This window comes from Anomaloglossus baeobatrachus, chromosome 2 (assembly GCF_048569485.1).
Source record: "Anomaloglossus baeobatrachus isolate aAnoBae1 chromosome 2, aAnoBae1.hap1, whole genome shotgun sequence".
Lineage (NCBI taxonomy): Eukaryota > Metazoa > Chordata > Amphibia > Anura > Aromobatidae > Anomaloglossus > Anomaloglossus baeobatrachus.
The window spans coordinates 257,889,011-257,907,862 of record NC_134354.1 but is presented as its reverse complement, the minus strand read 5'-3'; the positions used below and the strand labels follow the sequence as shown (position 1 = coordinate 257,907,862).

The window sequence follows — 18,852 nt, the reverse complement described above, 5'->3', positions numbered from 1 at the left end:
GAAACTCATGGGAAAGACTTGGGTATCCCAGTACACAGTTGAGCTGGTTACCAGTGATGTCACTATGTGAGATGGCCACTTTGCATTTTATGGCTGTCAAGGCACTTGGATTGAGAAAGCACTGCCAGTAAGGCTACTTTCACACATCCAGTTTGAGCAGTGCGGCTCAATCCGGCTGTGAAACCTATGCAACGGATGCGGCGAAAACACCGCATCCTTTGCATAACTTTTTACATGCGGCCCGTCTGTTTTTTTCCGGTTGCGGCATGCTACTGAGCATGCGCAGTGGAAGAAACCGCATGCGGCGGCGGTTTTTCCGCATCGCGCCGCATCCAGCGTCCATAGGCATGCATTGAAAAATGCGCCGCAGCGGCCGGATGCGGCGCGATGCAGTTTTTTTGCCGGAGCAAAAAACGTGCCAGGGAACGTTCCATCCGGCCGCGGCATCGGCTAAATCTGCCGCATGCGGCAAAAACCGGACCGAATGCAAGCCCATGGGGCACAATACGGCACTAATGTAAGTCTATGCAAAAAAATCTGCAACCGGCGGCAAAAAAATCGGTTGCGGTTTTTCTGCAGAGCGCCGTATTGTGCCGCACAGGAAAAACCGGAGGTGTGAAAGTAGCCTTAGCATGCAATCAGCATAATAGTCTGGCACACTCTCCAGGAATACATTGGCAATATACAGACAAGAGGAAGACCCCTGAAACATCGCACAGGTGTACAGATGGTTTTTCTCCCTCATTGATTCGTGGCCAGTCAGTGGCTTTCTTTGAGGAATTGGTTGAGTTTTACTATAGTGACGGAATAGTCGATAAAGTCCCTTTGCGTTTTTCTACATTCATCAGATAAAGAGTTCATGTTGACAGATGATGTGTGATATTGACCTATCATACAGGCTGATGTATAGAGGGGCGGTATGGCTGTGGTATTGGAATAGAGAAACGCTCTAGTGCCAATATCTTTATTTTTACAGGATAGGCATCATGAATGATCAGCAGCCCCTAAACAACTGTCTAGATATACCATTAAAATAACCCATTGCACTGGTGTGATTGGCAAACGCCTTTTTCAGTGCTTATTTTATAGACCCTTTCACAATTCCTTCTCTATGAAATAAACATAATGGAGGGAAACCTTCCGCATGGTTTTCTTCTTTTCTCTAATCAAGATAGTGGCACTAAAATTGTTTCTACCACCTATGTGTAAAAAACAACAGAAAATGAAGAATAGAATTGTTCATGGATTTCACACCTCCAAAAAAACTTTCAAGATGTAAACTGTAAGTTGCTCTACATTTCATACACAAGTCTAACAACAATCGCTTCTGTAACGGAGCAGTAAAGGTTTTTATAATGAACCTGATCCATACTACAGTATTTCTTCCCACCTGCTGCCCTATATTCACATGTCTCCTCCTGTGTGCAGTATATAGGAGAGACCTGTCCAGGAAGCGGGCAGGGAGAAATCGCCAGGGACTCGCCTGTCTGACTAGTCTGCAGTATGGTGGCTTTTAAAGTATGTTTCTCCCTGAAAGGCCACAGCATTTCAGAGTCAAACATGGCTGTGGGTCGTCCAGCATATATCAGGTGGGTCAGGTTCACTTTAAAGTTTATGTATACCGTAAAGGAGTTGTTCAGGCTTGGGGCTGAAGTCTGCAGACTTGTGAATCTTCACAGCTCGCAGAGTGCACCCTGTCAGGGTTCTCAGATTTCGGGAGTGGGTATGCAATCTGCATACTTACAAGCCCCATTCTGACAAGAGTTGTGTGGCCTCATACAATTCCCTAATATTGAGCAAGCCCACACACTTCTATTCGGCTTGTGACTGTATGAAAATCGCACACTTGCGGTCACACTCTCAACACCAGAGAATCCTTACAGCGAGCAGTGTGCACACTGTGAGGATTCTCAAGTCTGCAGTCACATAGTGGACTGTAACTCCAAGAATGGAAAACCACTTTAAGGATATGTGCACACACCTCGCACAGCGAAAACGGCATAATGGTAAAAACCTTGCTCTAAAATAGTGTTATTTAAGTGGACATTTTGCTGTTTGCATTGCAGTAAAGGGCCAACTACCTAAACAACCATTTCAAAGCAATAGAACCACATAGGAAAGAAAAAACAAAACATACATACCTTAAAGGATCAACCACCAGGATTTTAATAGATATATACTAAAACCAGTGCTATACTGGTGCTATCAGGATGATTCTATACATATCTTTAGTGTTGAGATTGGATGTATTCTTTCTAATACTTTCTAAAATATAGGCAAGTAAAGACTGTGAAATGCACTGGTATTTGATGATAAGTGCAAGGGAATATCTAATAGGTGGGTCGGGTTTTGCTAGCTATTCCTGCCCCTGTTGGCTGCCTGTCTTTGCTCCCCCTGTAACTATTATTCTAAGAGGAGAAAGGAGGGAGGACGGAGAGGGAGGGGGAAGAATTACAGGCAGGCACACAGTGGCGAGAGTAACTAGCAAAACCCGACCCACCTATTAGATATTCTGCAACAGCTATCATAAATAACAGTGCATCTCACAAACTTTACTTGCCTATATTTCAGAAACTATACAACCGATCTCAAGACTACAGGTATGTATAGAATCAGCCCGATAGCACCAGTATGGCACTGGCTTTAGTTTATATAGGAAAATCCTGGTGGCTTGTCCTCTTTAAGCACTGTTCCAGGAATGTTTGTGCTGCTTGCGAGACACTGCTATTTCTTGTGAATGCTGAAACAAAATCAGTGGCTGTTATTGGGCTGCAGTGGTCACACTTTCCCGGGATGTCCGACTTTCATCTGAGGCCACTAACGTGGATGGTGTGAGCACTGCGGTCCATTAGCAGCACTCACCCGTCATAGCAATGTCACGTGAGATCTGGGACAGCCAGCATTGAAATCACAGACTAACGGTAGAGGTAACTGTGTTGTAATTTTACACCGGGTAATATAACAGTCCAAGTAGTGGAACAAGGTGCTGATCTCATCATAGTGGCTAGTTCCACCAGACACCCTTATTCATCTGTACTTCACGAAAAATCAATAATTCTCAATAATAACTCATAAATCAGGATTTTAATCCCAGAGAATTAGGACAACATAAGGACTTAGCTGCTGCTCACCTCTTTAGGCTGCGGTTTTCCTGCCTGTTGCTGGGAAAGTAACTGGAGGTGTAGCTGTTCTTGCTGCTTCTTGTAATATTCCTGAAGCTGCCAAAAGAAAAAGAAAAGCACAATAACTACCATGAAGAATCGACTGGAAACTTTTTATGGCATGCTAAGTACTAAAATGTATATGGTAATCACACAATAGCCCACTGATGTCTCTACTCATTGTCCATTTATCCCCTCCCAGCCATATCCAGCCATATCCTGCTTTGCACTGATGATGAGCAAACACCCAGAAACAAATGTCTGCAAATGGAGTGTCTGTTTTTGCTGTTTTATCCTGAATAATCTGTCAACTCTTCTTAAATGGTTGATATTGACTTAGAATGGTTGTATGCATTAGGGCATGTGCGCACGTGTGCGTATTTCATGCATTTACACTGCGTCTAGCACTGCAGCGTAACTGCATGCGTCCTGCGTCCCCTGCACAATCTATGTAAATTGTGCATAATCCTTGCACACAATGCTTTTTTGAACACAGCGATTTGGATGCTGAAATTTTGATCCAAATCGGTGCGTTCAAAAAGTAACATGTCACTTATTTCGTGTGCTTTGGATGCTGCTCCCACTCTGTCTATGGGAGAGTCAGCATCCAGAGCGCATGAAATCGGCATCCATTATGCAGTGCTTCTGCAGCCATTTGCAGCACACATGTGCTGACAAATCACTGCAAATTTTCTGCAGTGACATAACCCAACGTGCGCACATAGCCTTAGGTAGCACAAGAGAAAGTCATCTTCTCTCTAAAAAGACTATTTGCATATTTGATTTTCCAGAGGACAAATGCACAGCCTGTAAGGCTACGTGCACACGGTGAGTATGTGATCAGTTTTTTACCTTAGTATTTGTAAGCCAAAACCAGAAGTGGGTGAAAAAATGCAGTAGTGTCCGTGTTTCTAAAATTATATGAAATCCACACATGATTACATCAATAAAGTTTTGTCAAAGTTAAATGCCAGCAGGAACCCAAAAACCAAGCAGCTTAAGGCCTCTTTCACACATACGTGCCTCCGGTACGTGTTTGGCAGTTTTCTCACGTACCGGAGACACGTACACACGTCGACCTAGGTAATCCTATGGTTTTGGACACACGTAAGTATTTACGCATGGAACGTGTGTCCGTTCCGTACTTACTTGTGTCCGTGTGTTTCTCACGCCGACATGTCCGTTTTCTCTCCAGCATCACGGGTGTCACACGGAACGCAAACGTGTCACACGTAATGCAAATTGACCACACGGATGTGTTCCGTGTGACATGCACCGGAGAGAAGACATGTGTCTGTAAGAAAAAAAAACAAAACTTTACTCACCTTCTCCAGCCTTGCTGTCTCTGCCGCTGCTGTCACTTGCTGCCGACCGCCGCTCATTATGCTAATTGAATATTCACTTCACTGCGGCCGGAAGCAGCAGCAGCGGGGAGTCGTCAGGACCGGAGACCAAAGATCAGCACCACGGACAGCGACGCCAGGGACAGGTGAGCAGAAAGTTCCCGTTCTCCGTGTGTTATCACGGATAACACGTGGAGAACACACATAGCTCATAAACACGGGTCATGGAGGGCAAAACGCACCTCGGACACGTCCATGAAAAACATGCGTGGTTTTTCACGAACGTGTGAAAGAAGCCTAAAGGGTTACGCCCATCTCCAAGATCCTATCTCAATATGTAATAGGTATAATAATAATGATATTAGAAAATACCTCCAATTAGAAATGTAGTATAGTTCTCCTGATGTAGGCATGTCTCTTACCTCATGTGCAGAATATTGCAGGTTAAATGTCCATGATTCCAACCACAAGCAACTAATTGGACGTAACCATGGATACTTAAGCTGCAATGCCCTGCACATCAGGTAAGAGACATGGCTATATCAGAAGAACTATACTACATTGCTAATTTGAGATTTGCTAATATTATTACACCTACTACATATTGGGATAAGATTTGGAGATGGGAATAACCCTTTCATTTAAAAGATACAAAAAAAGAGAATTTTGTTTACTTACCGTAAATTCTTTTTCTTATAGTTCCGTCATGGGAGACCCAGACCATGGGTGTATAGCTACTGCCTCCGGAGGACACACAAAGTTACTACACTCAAAACGTGTAGCTCCTCCCTCCCAGTATATACACCCCCTGCTAGCCAGTCCTAGCCAGTTTAGTGCAAAAGCTGAAGGAGGACATCCACCCACAAGAAGAGACAGAGTAAAAACCGGAAGAACCGGAACCTCTGTCTACAACAATAACAGCTGGTGAAGACACCGGAACAAGAAACCTGCCAACAGGCAATAGGGAGGGTGCTGGGTCTCCCATGACGGAACTATAAGAAAAAGAATTTACGGTAAGTAAACAAAATTCTCTTTTTCTTTATCGTTCCTGTGGGAGACCCAGACCATGGGACGTTCCAAAGCAGTCCATGGGTGGGAATAACCAGACAACTGAGAAGCAGGCAAAACCTAACTTCACAAATGGGCGACAGACACCTGAAAGATGCGTCTGCCTAAGCCCGCGTCTGCCAAAGCATAAGCATGCCTTGGATAGAGCTTCGTAAAAAGTATGCAGACTAATACGAGCTGCAGTCTGACAGACCTACTGAGCCGTAGCCTGGAGCCTGAAAGCCCAAAAGGCACCGACAGGTCTGATCAAATGTGCTCTGATCCCCGGCGGGGAAGGCACTTGAGTACACTTGTTGGGCCTCGGAAATGGCCAACCTAAGCCAACGACCCAGGGTCGGCTTAGATGCCGAGAGACCGCTACGCTGACTAGCGGTCAGCACCAGAGAGAGGTGCACTGCCTAATAACGGCGGTGCAAGACACATAGATCCGGAGCGCCCGCACCAGATCCAGGATATGCATCGCTTTCTCAAACGATGAACAGGAGCCGGACAAAAGGAAGGCAGGAAAATTGCCCCGGATAAGGTGGAAGCAGTAACCACCTCAGGGAAAAAAGTCCGGAGTCGGACGGAGACCACCCTGTCTTGATGCAAAAGGCCAAGAAGGGGGTGACTCCGAGAGAGTACAGCTAGAACTCTCTGGCGGGAAATTATAGCCACTAGAAGACTACTTTCTGTGAAAGATGAAACAAAGAAACCTCCCTAAGAGGAGCAAAGGGGGGTTTCCGGGAACCGGGAGGACCGGATTAAGGTCCCAGGGCTCCATAGGCCGCAGGAAAGGCGGAATAATGTGAGATGCGCCCTGAAAGGAGCGCACCGGAGCCAGCCGGACGATACGCCGCTGGCACATACTGACAGAGCCGAGACCTGTCCCTTATGAGGGATAGTCCTAGCTGTAAACCGGACTGTGAAAGAGACAGGAGGGTCGGCAAGGCTAAAAAGGTCAAAGGACACTTTGAAGCTCGAGTCATAGCGGAGATGACTTCAGGAAGGATACCAGAAGTCGCCAAGATCCAGGACTCAAGATCTGCGCCGTCAATCTGAGAATCCAGAATTCTGACGGAAAAAACGGACCCTTTTGAGAAAAGGTCTGAACGGTCCGGAAGATGCCATGGCAATCCAACGGACAGAAGGAGCAGGTCAGGGTACCAAGCCTGCCTAGGTCAGTCTGGAGAATGAGAATGACCCGACGGCCCCCTTAACTGATCTTGCGCAGGACTCTGGGCAAGAGGTAGAGACGAAGCTGGGATCAAACATGAACCAGTGTGCCTACCGCAAAACCTGAGGATCGTGGACCACGGTTGGACAGCTGAAATAGTCTGCCTCGCAGTTTTCACATCTAGGATGTGGGCTGCGGATATGGTGGACTAGGAGTCCCTTGTCCACTGAAGAATGATGAGCCGCCAAGATTGCCAGACGGCTGAATGTCCCGCCCTGGAAGTTGATGTAGGAAAACGCTGTCACGTTGTCCGACTGGACTCGATGTGCCTAGCCGCCAACAGATGGTGAAGGCTTAGAGAGCTAGAAATACAGCTCTGATTTCCAGCACATTGAACCAGAGGGCTGAATCGGACAGAGTCCAAGCGCCCTGCGCTCCACGGTGGAGATATACTGCTCCCAAGGCGGAAAGACCAGCACCCTGGTGAGGATCACCCGGGACGGGGCTAGGAAGGAGCATCCCTGAGACAGAGTGGCCGAAACCACCACTGCAACGAGCCCCTGGTCAGTGGCGAAGCCACCACTCCGAGAAGGAGGGAGGTCGCGTGTACAGCGGAAACCCTCCAGTCTCAGAGGACGCAGGAGAAACTGGGCAAGGAATCGCTTCCAATGACGCCACCGTCTGACCAGCACCTTATTTGGTGTCTGATAGAACGACGTCGACCCGGAGGGACTACTGATCGACTAAGAGCAGCTTCACAAGTGCCGACAGAGTCTCGAATTGCGTCCCTGAAAACCAGTGGTGCGAAGTCAGAGTGGACCTGGACAGAATGACAAGCCACCCGAATAGATTAGAGTGGCGAGAGTAAGCGAAGTACTCTACTAAGAGTCTGCGCTGGATGAAACCCCGAGAAGAAAACCGTCCAGGGCAAACGATCACTGCCAACCCCTAGGGGTGCAGGACCCTAATCACAGTAGCCCCAAGGAGAATACTCGAGGGGCCGTGGCTAACCCAAATGGAAGAGCCACGAATTGGACCACTCCGATGGCAAAACGTAGTCAACGCTGGTGTGAAACTGCGATTGCTCCTCGCCGAAAGGCATCCCTGATGCCGATGGCTGCTAGGGAATCTCCTTGGGTTCTTGATTGATCCGGTGAAAAACACACGGAACAAGACCGAGACTCCATGTGAAAGCGCCACACCTGACCATGCTTGAAAAGCTAAAGATCCAGGTCGGAAGGCACCGCCCTCTTCGGGGACTAGAAATAGATTTAAGCAAAAATCTCAGAACCGTTCCCAGTCGGGAACCGGAACAATTACTCCGTTGGCCTGCAAGAAATGCCACGGCCTGTGAGAAGGCGGCGGCCTTGGAGCCGGGAGGAGTTGACAGAAAGATCTGTTTGGCGGGTGGACAGAATTCCATCCTGTAGCCATGGGAGATATAAACTCGCCCCCACTGAACGGAGACGTGGTAGAACCATACGTCGCCAAGTGGAGAGAGCCTGCCACCGACCAAGGAGGTGGTTGGCGTGGCCAGATAGCTCGGAGGAAGCTGACTCCGAGGTAGCATCTCCTGTGGTCTTCTGAAGACGCAGCTTCAAGCCATTTGGTTCTATGAACTAAGGCCGAGCTAGAGGACGATCAGAAGGAGGAACGGAAACCACCGAAACCTCAACTGATTCCTGCCCTGGTTTAGGTTTGTGGCAAGGAAGAACTCTCGTCGCCGAGAGCTTCCTAAATTTCACCTAGTTGGTTCCGAAGAGACTGGTCCCACCAAAGGGGAGCCCAGCAAGGAACCTCTATAGAGGCATCTGCCTTCCATTGCCGAAGCCACACCTGCGGATAGCGAGGAAAGTAGCCAAAACCACCGCTGTGCGGTGTCCAGCATGGCAGACTTGGCAGAGGATGGAAAGACTGAAGTCTGGAAGTTCAGGCAACCGTCTTGGGCATAGAGTCCCTGTGAGGGAATGCATCTCCTCTGAGGAGCCATCAGCCACTGACATAACGGTCCGGGCTGAGCCACCTGAGGTGAATGAGCCCACCTCTTGACCATCATTGGTGGACGGGGGAAACCCAGTCCTCAGAATCACGCTTCATGGGAAGCGACTGTCAGAGCGGACCCTGCTGGTTACAGGGGCCTGAAAACTGGCGTGGTTAAGGAACACACGTTGTGTTCACCTAGATAAGGTAACTCCGGCGGATTGAGGTCCAGTACAAAGTTAATGTACCGTGGGATCCTTATAGAGGTGCCGTCAGCCACTGATACAACTATCCGGGCTGAAAGTCTGGACACCGGAGTGGCCACGCTTGGCGAATGAGTACACTCCTTGACCACCTCTGATGGGAGGGGGAGACAGGCAGCAGAACCCCGCTGTGGGATCTGCAGGACAGGCTGCGGGCTTGGACGCAGCGGGTTGAAAACTGGAGTGGTTAAGGAACACACTCCTCGTCTTGTTAAAGGTATACTGATGCCTTTTTGCCAGCGGGGAATACTCCCCTGATACAGGCGGCTGGAGGTCCAATATAATGGACTCTAATCATTCGCATCCCCGTCATCTACGGACGGATCAAAGTACGTAAAGCAGCGTCCGAGCCCCTGATAGAGACATCCTCCTCGTCCAGTGGGTCAGCTCGTATCGGAGCTGCGGGACGGGGAGGACAGGGGACCCTGCGTCTCCCTGTCAGGAGGACGGGGTCTGTGAGCTTTGCCGAGCAAGCAAAAAACGCCCTGAGAAGGGGGTTGCATGCTCAGGGGATGCCGGGACGGCCGACCCCTGGAAAAAGACATTCCCCCAGGGGTCAGCCACCGAACCCGGAGCAGCTGGAGGGACCATGCATGAGGCTCTAAGCTGAGGGGCCACAGCGGTTATGAGCTCGGTACAGCCGTACGAGACTACCAGCAGTGGATAATAAAAAACAGCCTGCAGCCTCGCTCTGTGAGACCTGCTGCAGAGGTGGGGGGCTCTGTCTAGAATGTCTAGAAAACACAAGACAGGGGTTCAGCCTGGGGAGACTCCAGGCTGAGGCACCACCACCTAAGAACCATGACAGTATGGGTCTGTGCCGGTTCAGGCAATATGAGCTTACATGCAGAACATGTAGTGTACAGCCTTGGAGCTTTGCTCCTAGTGAGACATGCTGCTGAGGAGGAGGTTCCATAATAAAGAATGAACTCCTTCACGATGCCCTGATAGTATATAAAAGTGCACAACCAGAGGTTGTGACTTGTCAGGCCGCTGTGAGTGCCCCCCCAGGTTCCAAGCCTGGACCCCCAGCCATATATTCACTCCCTCTGCACTGCAGAGCAGCCAGCGCCGATCAGCGTACTAAGAACGCTGAGAAAATGGCGCTAGAGTGAGGAGGGAGGGCGGGGGTTAACCCAGGAGCGGGAAACGGAGGGCTAAGAAATGTACAGGGGAGGGAATCATCTCCTCAACAAGGAGTGTCCTCCCCTGTGCAGAGCGGCCGGCGGGCGGCGCTGCAGCGTCCCCCTGCATGACTGACATGCAGGGGAACGAGACGAAACTAGGCCGCGGCTGAAGCCGGGACCTAGAGTTAAACATGCGGCCGAAAATCAGGCATCATCGGCGCGGTACACAGAAAAAAACAGTGGAACCGGCCGGAAACACAGTACAAGCAGCATTATCAAAGTCAAACACTGTCCCCCTAATAAAGTGCCCCACATTGCAGAAGGACCCTCTGAATAACGTCTCTATACTTAGCTTTGAGACGCAGGGTCCAGTCCCTGGTGGGGTGGGGGTCCAGTGCTCCGTCCAGCAGGGTCCTGTCAAAGGGCTGCGGATGGAGGCCGGTCTCCTGCAAAGCAGTGAGAACCGTGTTGGCTCCCACTTCAAGCCAGAGCCCCAGCATGGGATGGTGAAGGAGCGCGGCATGAAGGGCTCTTGCCCTGAATCAACCTTAACAGCACCGCCGCCAGGGGGGTGTGAAGGGACATGCCGGGGGTCCAGTGGACCCGCTTTTCTTCCAAATCTGTAGAAAAAAATGAAAATCAAAAAAGGATGCATGTGTGTGTGTGATCTCTCCTGACACAAAGCAAAAAACTGGCTAGGACTGGCTAGCAGGGGGTGTATATACTGGGAGGGAGGAGCTACACGTTTTGAGTGTAGTAACTTTGTGTGTCCTCCGGAGGCAGTAGCTATACACCCATGGTCTGGGTCTCCCATAGGAACGATAAAGAAAAATGCAGAGACAAAAACAATGCAAGTAAAACAATGCACTCAAAAACACATGTAAACTGCACTATTGTACCTATAAAGTTTTGTCAAAGCCAAATACCAGGGAGTCAAAATTCTACATTCTTGATGCCTGTTCACAAGTTGTCCCTGAATTAAGAATAAGACAGACCAAAGTAGAAATGGTATTTCTGTATGTGAGGGGCAGACGTTACCTGCTGCAACATAAGAGCTTGCTGCTGTTGCATGACAGCCTGTAGTTGGGCCGGAGACAAAATCTGCTGCATCTGTTGCTGTGTGATCATCTGTGGAGACATCATAGCCACTGATACTGGGACCTGTGGTGGGGAAACAGAAAATATCTGATCTTCTACCCTTCTGAAACAACCTCTGATTCACAAGACACCTGCACAAGGGTCTCACCTGAACTGAAGGCTGCTTGTTCTCGGTACTGCTCGGAGTGCTCAGTCCTGTTGCCTGCTGGAGCAAGAGTTGCCGGGCCATCTGTAGAGCCTGGGGGAAAAATGATTCAAGTAAACTCACATAGAAGACTATAGAAGACAAGTAAAGTACTTTTAAAAAAAAATCCATTTTAGTCTTTGTTCATATAGTTTTTTTGCTTTACCCAAAGTGTGCACTGAAGGAAAATTAATGGCATGCAGATGAAACATATTCCATACGGCTTCATGGAGGCCAAGAGAGTGTTTGATGGGTTAAATGTCTCCACATACTTCTTTACAAAAAGTCATTGAAAACAAAGGTTGATTTATACAAAGCCTTGCAAAAATGAATCCTGCAGCAATTATGTCATATACATCATTTATGTGACCACTGCAGCTAATCACTGTCCTCAGCAGTCTAGTTGTCAGTTGTTACATGTGACCACAGGGGCCTGTGATTGCTGTCAGCACAGAATGACTGTTCAACCCAAGTACAGGTACTGGGTGCCTTATGGTGGGGCCAAACATTTAAAGGGAACCTGTCAGGTGTAATATGCACCCAGAACCACGAGCAATTCTGGGTACATACTGCTAATCCCTGCCTAACAGTCCCTGTATACACTAGCATAGATAAAGAGATCTTTACAAAAAGTGTTTCTAAAGATCTTTATCATATGCTAATGAGCGAGGGGACTAGTCCCAAGAGTGTTGCTTCCCTTGCTAGTCGGCTCCTATCATGCTAATGAATTTGCAGCGTCAGAGGATGATCTCACTCACCTCGCCGCTGCCATCACTGCACAACGCTGGATTTCGGTTCAGTGCGCATAACCCCGAAGTTTGGGTCATGCGCACTATGAAGCCGGATGTACGCGTCCTGGCTTCAAACTGAAGTAGTGCACATGACCGGAAGTCCGGGATCATCCGCACTGAGCCGAAATCCAGTGTCAGGCAGCGGACAGGTGAGATCGTCCTCTAACGCTGCACATTCATTAGCATGCCCACAGGGGCCCACAGAGGTGTACTAACATGCTAATGAAGCCGACTAGCAAGGGAAGTAACTCCCTTGGGACTAGTCCCTTTGCTCATTAGCATACGATATAAGATCTTTAGAAATACTTTTTCTGAAGATCCCTTTATCTATGCTAGTGTATACAGGGACAGTTAGGCAGGGATTAGCAATATGCTAGTGTGCCATTATGCACCTTGGGTTGAATAGTCATTCTGTGCTGACAGTCTCTGGGTTATCCACTTTCAGGAAAGTAGAGCCCACCTAAAAAAGCAAACTCAACAGGTATTCAATCCCTCTATGTGTCCAATCTCTGCTCCAGTCTCAGTGTTTTGGCTGAAGTGGTGATGTCACGTAAATAGCAACCAATCACTGTGGTCAGTCAGTCACTGAGCTCAGTGATTGGCTACAGTGGTGACAGGAGCAAGTGCTGAGAATTTTTTTAAAATTTCAAGCATTTTGCAAACTTAAGGCTCCACTCTCCTGAAAGTGGCCAACCTCTTTAAAGGGTTGTCAGGGACAATTTTATTTTTTAACTATGGGCTTAAGAATTAAGAGGCAGGTGCTAACTACTTGTCTGTTCTAACCAGCGCTGGCTCAGGGCGGTCACAGACCACTCCAGCTGGTGATTCTGCTGCTTCATGCCAACAGAGCAGCTCTTTCTCTTCTGGGCTGCTCTGTTGACAGGGATTAATCCCAACATCATGCTCTTTGACACCCAGCTCCCTGCAGTTAGGCAGCAGAGAGCCGGCTGTCAATCAGCATAACGTCAGTAGTAACAGTAACGATCTATGCAAGGCAGATAGTAAGCATTCACACATGAAACTCACCCTGAGGAAGTCAAATTATGACGAAACGCACGTCGGACTGCAGGAACACAGATCTAACAGACCCTGGATACAGGTAATTACCACATCCAACTTTTTTTCACGCAGGCATGTTACCCCGTCTTCGGGATTACTATTTATGCTAATGGTCTTACATCTCACCATAGATTTTTAACCTGATCTCATTACTTTGACATATTATGATCCTATTGGCAGCTACATATTTTACTTTGTGAGCATTGTATATATTACCTGTAATAGTCCTTTACTTTGCACCTATTTCTGTTGTTGCCTTTCAGAAACCTTATCTTGTATTGTACTGACCCTAGACACTGATATTATAAGAGCAATATTTTTCATCTTTTATCCTTTGTATTTACTAAAATATATATTTTAATACTTCTTTCTCTGTATGAGCAGTGGTGTTTTGACCTCCATTAGTTGCATTTGCCTGTTGCTACCACATGGAAAGTCTGACAACCACTTTAAGTAAAATAGTTTTCAGACTATAGGGTGCAATATGTTATAAGATGCACCCCAATTTTTGTGAACAGAAAATTGAAAAATATATGTCCTACTAATTGAAATTTTCATGGAGGTTTTAAGAATTGGAAGGGTCAATATCATTAATTTTAATGCACTAGGGTACAAAAGAGAGGCAATAAGTTTACTGTTAGTGTTTCTTTTCAGTGTCTAATACATATTCAGTTTTGCAGCACGCACGTTGTGTACAATCTGATATATACACACACACACACACACACTACTGCTGCATACATAGTGCATTCACACTCAGCTCATATATGTATAAACAGCTCTGCTACTGTACATACACACAGTTCTGCTACACGCGCACAGCTCAGCTTCGTCATCAACACACACATACACATTGCCATGGATTGAAGCTCTTTCCAGGCATGATTGCCTGAAAAGTCCTATAGCTAATCAGATTGTTCAGAATCTGTGCAGATCCTGGCAACATTCTCTCCTGCCCTGCACTGATCAGGTGGGTTATCGTGGGGCAACAGGAGAGAGCAGTTCTGTCAGTGATCGTAAAGGATGCTGGCAATGTTCTCCTCAATCACAGGAGACACTTTTTGGAGTCTTATATTTTATACCTTCACAATATGCTTTACTCGCATTTTGAGAAGTCCTAGACAACCCCATTAATGAGGGCTGGCAGACTCCAAAAGGTAAAGTGACCTCAGCAGTCATGAATTTTAGGTCATTTGCAAAGAAACGTAACAGGTAATATAAATATATTGTGTTTTTAGGAAAACTAATTTAGCTTCAATATTTGGGGTTCCAATGAGAGTGTAATAAAACCATATAATGTGAACTATTTTCCCATGCAGAAAATATTTTAAACTTAAACACAAAATGAATGATTTTTTATTGTCTTTTCTTTCCTTTTACCTGTTGCTGCTGGAAATGCAGGAGTTCTGCTGTGCTCAGCTCTCCATTAGTCTCCCCGCTGGCGCTGCCTTCCCTTGCTCCACCTCCATCTGATTGGTTAGGAATACTGCCAACTCCATTTTGGCTAGTTGGAGTTGATCGAATCGATTCAGATGCAGATTCCACCATCATGACGTTTTCCGCAACCTGCAAGACAGCGAACATTGGATCCTATATTATACAAATGTTACTTTTTTGTGCAAATATATACATGACAAGGGGGAACAGGAAACACCACTTAATACTGAGATTTTAATATTGAGATTTTCACTGATTGTTAATAACTACTCTTTATTCCTACCTAATCATACAATTTTAATCTGCGAGGAACGAGAAATGCAAATGAATGGAAAAATGTGCCGTTCATTTTCCAAGCCATTTTTTCATGTCATTGTTCAAACCTTTGGCTTTTTTTCATTATATAGTTTATCACTATATGGACGCAGTCACATGGCCGTATAGGATGACAATCGTGTCGCAATACTCAGACTAGCCGGTGGCTCTCCTGACCAGAGTGTGGCAGCTGCATTGAAATGCATACTGTCCCCATGGGTCAGGATAGCCAACAGCCAGGCATTGCAGTCATCGACCATGTTATTCTGACTGTGCCCTAAAGGTATGTTCACACAGGCAGAATTATTGTAGAATTTTCTGTGACTAAAAATATGGTCTTAAAATATAAAAATATGGTGCATGTGAATGGGGTAATTTATGGAGCACATGCAAAACTTTGCTCTATTCAACTTAATAGGATATTCTACCCCAACACTATGACCTATGCTCCCAACTGAGTGTTTCATACCTTAGGGGTACTTTGCACACTACGACATCGCAGCTGCGATGTTGGTGGGGTCAAATCGAAAGTGATGCACATCCTTTTACATACGATTAACGAGCGCAAAAGCGTCATCGTCGTATGATCGGTGTAGGGTCCGACATTTCCATAATTTAGCAGCAGCGACGGTACGATGTTGTTTCTCGTTCCTGCGGCACCACACATCGCTGTATATGAAGCCGCAAGAGCGAGGAACATCTCCTTACCTGCGTCCCGGCTGCAATGTGGAAGGAAGAAGGTGGGCGGGATGTTTACGTCCCGCTCATCTCCGCCCCTCCGCTCCTATTGGCCGCCTGCCGTGTGACATCGCTGTGACGCCGCACGACCCGGCCCCTTAGGAAGGAGGCGGATCGCCGGCCAGAGCGACGTTGCAGGGCAGGTGAGTGCAAGTGAAGCTGCCGTAGCGATAATGTTCGCTACGGCAGCAATCACAAGATATCGCTGCTGCGACGGGGGCGGGTACTATCGCACTCGGCATCGCAAGCATCGGCTTGCGATGTCATAGTGTGCAAAGTACCCCTTAATCTGTAGCCACTTTTTTAGCTGTCGCAAACCATAATTTTTACAATTGACGTAATATATGGGGCCTCTAACAGTGTGAGACATGTAATCACTGACAGTCTGCTCTCCTGATTTACATGTCTCACATTGGTAATGTCTAGTGATGAGCGCGCGTGCTCGGCACTGCTTGTTTCATACCTTAATCTGTAGCCACTTTTTTAGCTGTCGCAAACCATGATTTTTACATTTGACGTAATATATGGGGCCTCTAACAGTGTGAGACATGTAATCACTGACAGTCTGCTCTCCTGATTTACATGTCTCACATTGGTAATGTCTAGTGATGAGCTAGCGTGCTCGGCACTGCTTGTTACTCAATCGAGCAACGGGGTGCTTGAGTACACAACTGAGTATCACAGGTGCTTGGATATTTCGGCCGTGAAACGTCTACAATGTACAAGCTTGCTTCACTGAATGATGTGTGCAGGCACCCTAGGGAGAGCCATTCGCAGTCTCTGAATGGCTCTCCCGGGGGATAAAACATCATTCTCGGACGTAGTGTGACCAAATCACCCTCCCTTCAGCTGGAAATACTCTGTTTTTGGCAGGCTGTATTTGGACAGAGACCCGCACAGTCCAATCATTGACTTTCCATAATGCTCATTACTCCTATCGAGCTTGTCCAAGCATCTGACCGGCTTGAATCGAGTAACGAGCATATTAGTGGTCGCTCATCTTCCATGGAAGATCTGTGTCCGGCCCATAGGTCTTAAAAACTCAATGATGACATATTAAGAAAAACATGGATTTCTGAACTCTGAAAAAAAAAGTTAAAAGAAGTGACATAAGACGCAACATGTGTACAACAATGTCATTTTTACATGACTATCACATTATGTCCCTTTTATGGTGTGCTTTTCAGGCGGATTTCAGGCAGAATGTACCGGAAAAAGACGTTGTGTTCACATGCCCTAAGGCTTTTATTGTAAACCAATGCAAAAAAGATGAATTATAAAGCAAGTGTATGCCTTTTGAACAAATATGTGCCATCTGTTTTGGTTTTTTTAAACTGAAGGTTTTTCTTAAATTACAAAGAGGGGGAATGTCAGGAGATCAGATGTGACTTGTCCAGAAAAAAAAAATACAAATGTATGGCAATAACATTTATATTCATCTCCCATAGATTACAATGTTATAAAAAATGAATCAGGATGTAGAAGAGGAGTAGATTGTGTGTTTTCAATCCTGTAGTGTTTTTTTTTTATTATAGTATATGTAAATACAAAAGTATAAGTTTAGATGCTTTTGTTTTTATTTCATTTAGAATACAAATGGATACATCAAGAATATCACAAAAATGTAGTGTGAACACACCTGAGCCTTCTGAATAGTCAGAGGTGAATTGTAGTTTATGTAGTGCCGAGGCTGAGGAGCACAGCTCGGTGGTATAATTGTTATACGGGACAGATGTTTATGGATTATATTATTAATACGCTGCTCATTATTATTCCACAAATAGCATTGACTCCCATTAGTCTATGATAAACTGTAATGATATATTCCATACAATTACGTTAATAGTCGTCTACATACCACCAGAGATCTCTACTTCCCCGCAATAATCTAAGCAGCCCGTGCTTCGGAATATATTGGTAAATGTATCGAGTGGGCCACATGTAAAACTGAAATAAAACCTCTGCCAGGCCACATGGAGTCCATTACCAAAGCAGCCAGACGTGCTGTAAGAGTGAACAAGACTTTACAAGATCCCATTCACACTGTGACATAAGGCCATGGCAATAGAGTTTTTCCAACCACTGCCTGACTTATCTGTGGAATCACCACCCCTTACTAGGTGTACACATGGAGGAACATATCCTAAAAAACATCAGCATTGCCGACTGCAGTACAATCACGTGTATTATTTCTGCAGCTTCAAATGTGAATTAGGCCGAAAGAAGAAAGCTTCTTTAGTAAATCACCTCAATACAAAGAGTTAAAGTTGTTCCAGATTAAAAGTATGATTCATGAGAACGATTGTTGGCAAATCTTTTACTATTGCAAGACACTCGTTCAATATAACATTACTCACACGTGGCAAGCAAAGCCTGGAACCGTAAGTAAGCAGCAGGTCCGAAATAAGGAATCCATGTCAGTTCTGTGCACACATTGCTCTGCTCGGCCCTGGTGGAACTGGTGGGGGCAGCTCAAGGTATCAGTGCCCCTCGAAGCAAGTAAACATTACAGGGCGTTAGTTTACAGCCGACACTCAAAAGTGGCCAATCCACATTCTGCCACATAGGTCATACTCTGCAGGGAGGGGAGGTTTGTGATAAGAAAAGGACAAGGAGGAGGCACACTTATTGTTTTACCTGTATACCTACAAGTAGCCGGGTGAAGGGTCTTGGACTCTGCCCTCCCACACCCCGCTCAGATAGGAAAAACCTGCTCAACCCATAACTTGTGTCAACAAATACACAACACCTTACAAAAACAGACTACAAAAAAGAGAAAAACTTTTATGTCTGTATGTGTATATATATATATATATATATTAATGTGGGGATATACACGCACTCAATCACCCCGTGTTGGCTTGAGAAAGGCTCTGCTGATAACGTCACATAGATTAATTAAGATATGTTTTTCATCATCTGATTTCGGAGAGCTGATTTTGTTCTCTTTGCACTTTCCATAAGTAAGAGGTTTTTGGTGATCATTTTGAAGGCCTTCCTCCAAGCTTAATATTGAATACACACATATGTATGTATTATATATACACACACACACGCACACGAGTTTAATGTATGCAGCCAATCCTCCAGTGTTGATAGAGCTTAGGCTATGTTCACATTTGGCAAATTGCA

The 18,852-nt window shown here is 46.3% G+C and overlaps 1 protein-coding gene across 3 annotated transcripts in view; it reads right to left on the bottom strand.

Moving 5' to 3' along the window:
- Nucleotides 1–18,852, bottom strand: part of FOXP4 (forkhead box P4) — a 107,222-nt gene that overhangs the window by 49,946 nt on the left and 38,424 nt on the right. For all 3 annotated transcript variants that reach the window (XM_075335770.1, XM_075335771.1, XM_075335772.1), the window contains exons 2-5: nucleotides 14,611–14,796; nucleotides 11,345–11,434; nucleotides 11,137–11,259; nucleotides 3,132–3,218 (exon numbers count right to left, since the gene is read on the bottom strand). In XM_075335770.1, coding sequence (XP_075191885.1) covers nucleotides 3,132–3,218; nucleotides 11,137–11,259; nucleotides 11,345–11,434; nucleotides 14,611–14,781 — 471 coding nt within the window. In that variant the 5' untranslated portion in view covers nucleotides 14,782–14,796. The remainder of the gene's footprint in view (nucleotides 1–3,131; nucleotides 3,219–11,136; nucleotides 11,260–11,344; nucleotides 11,435–14,610; nucleotides 14,797–18,852) is intronic.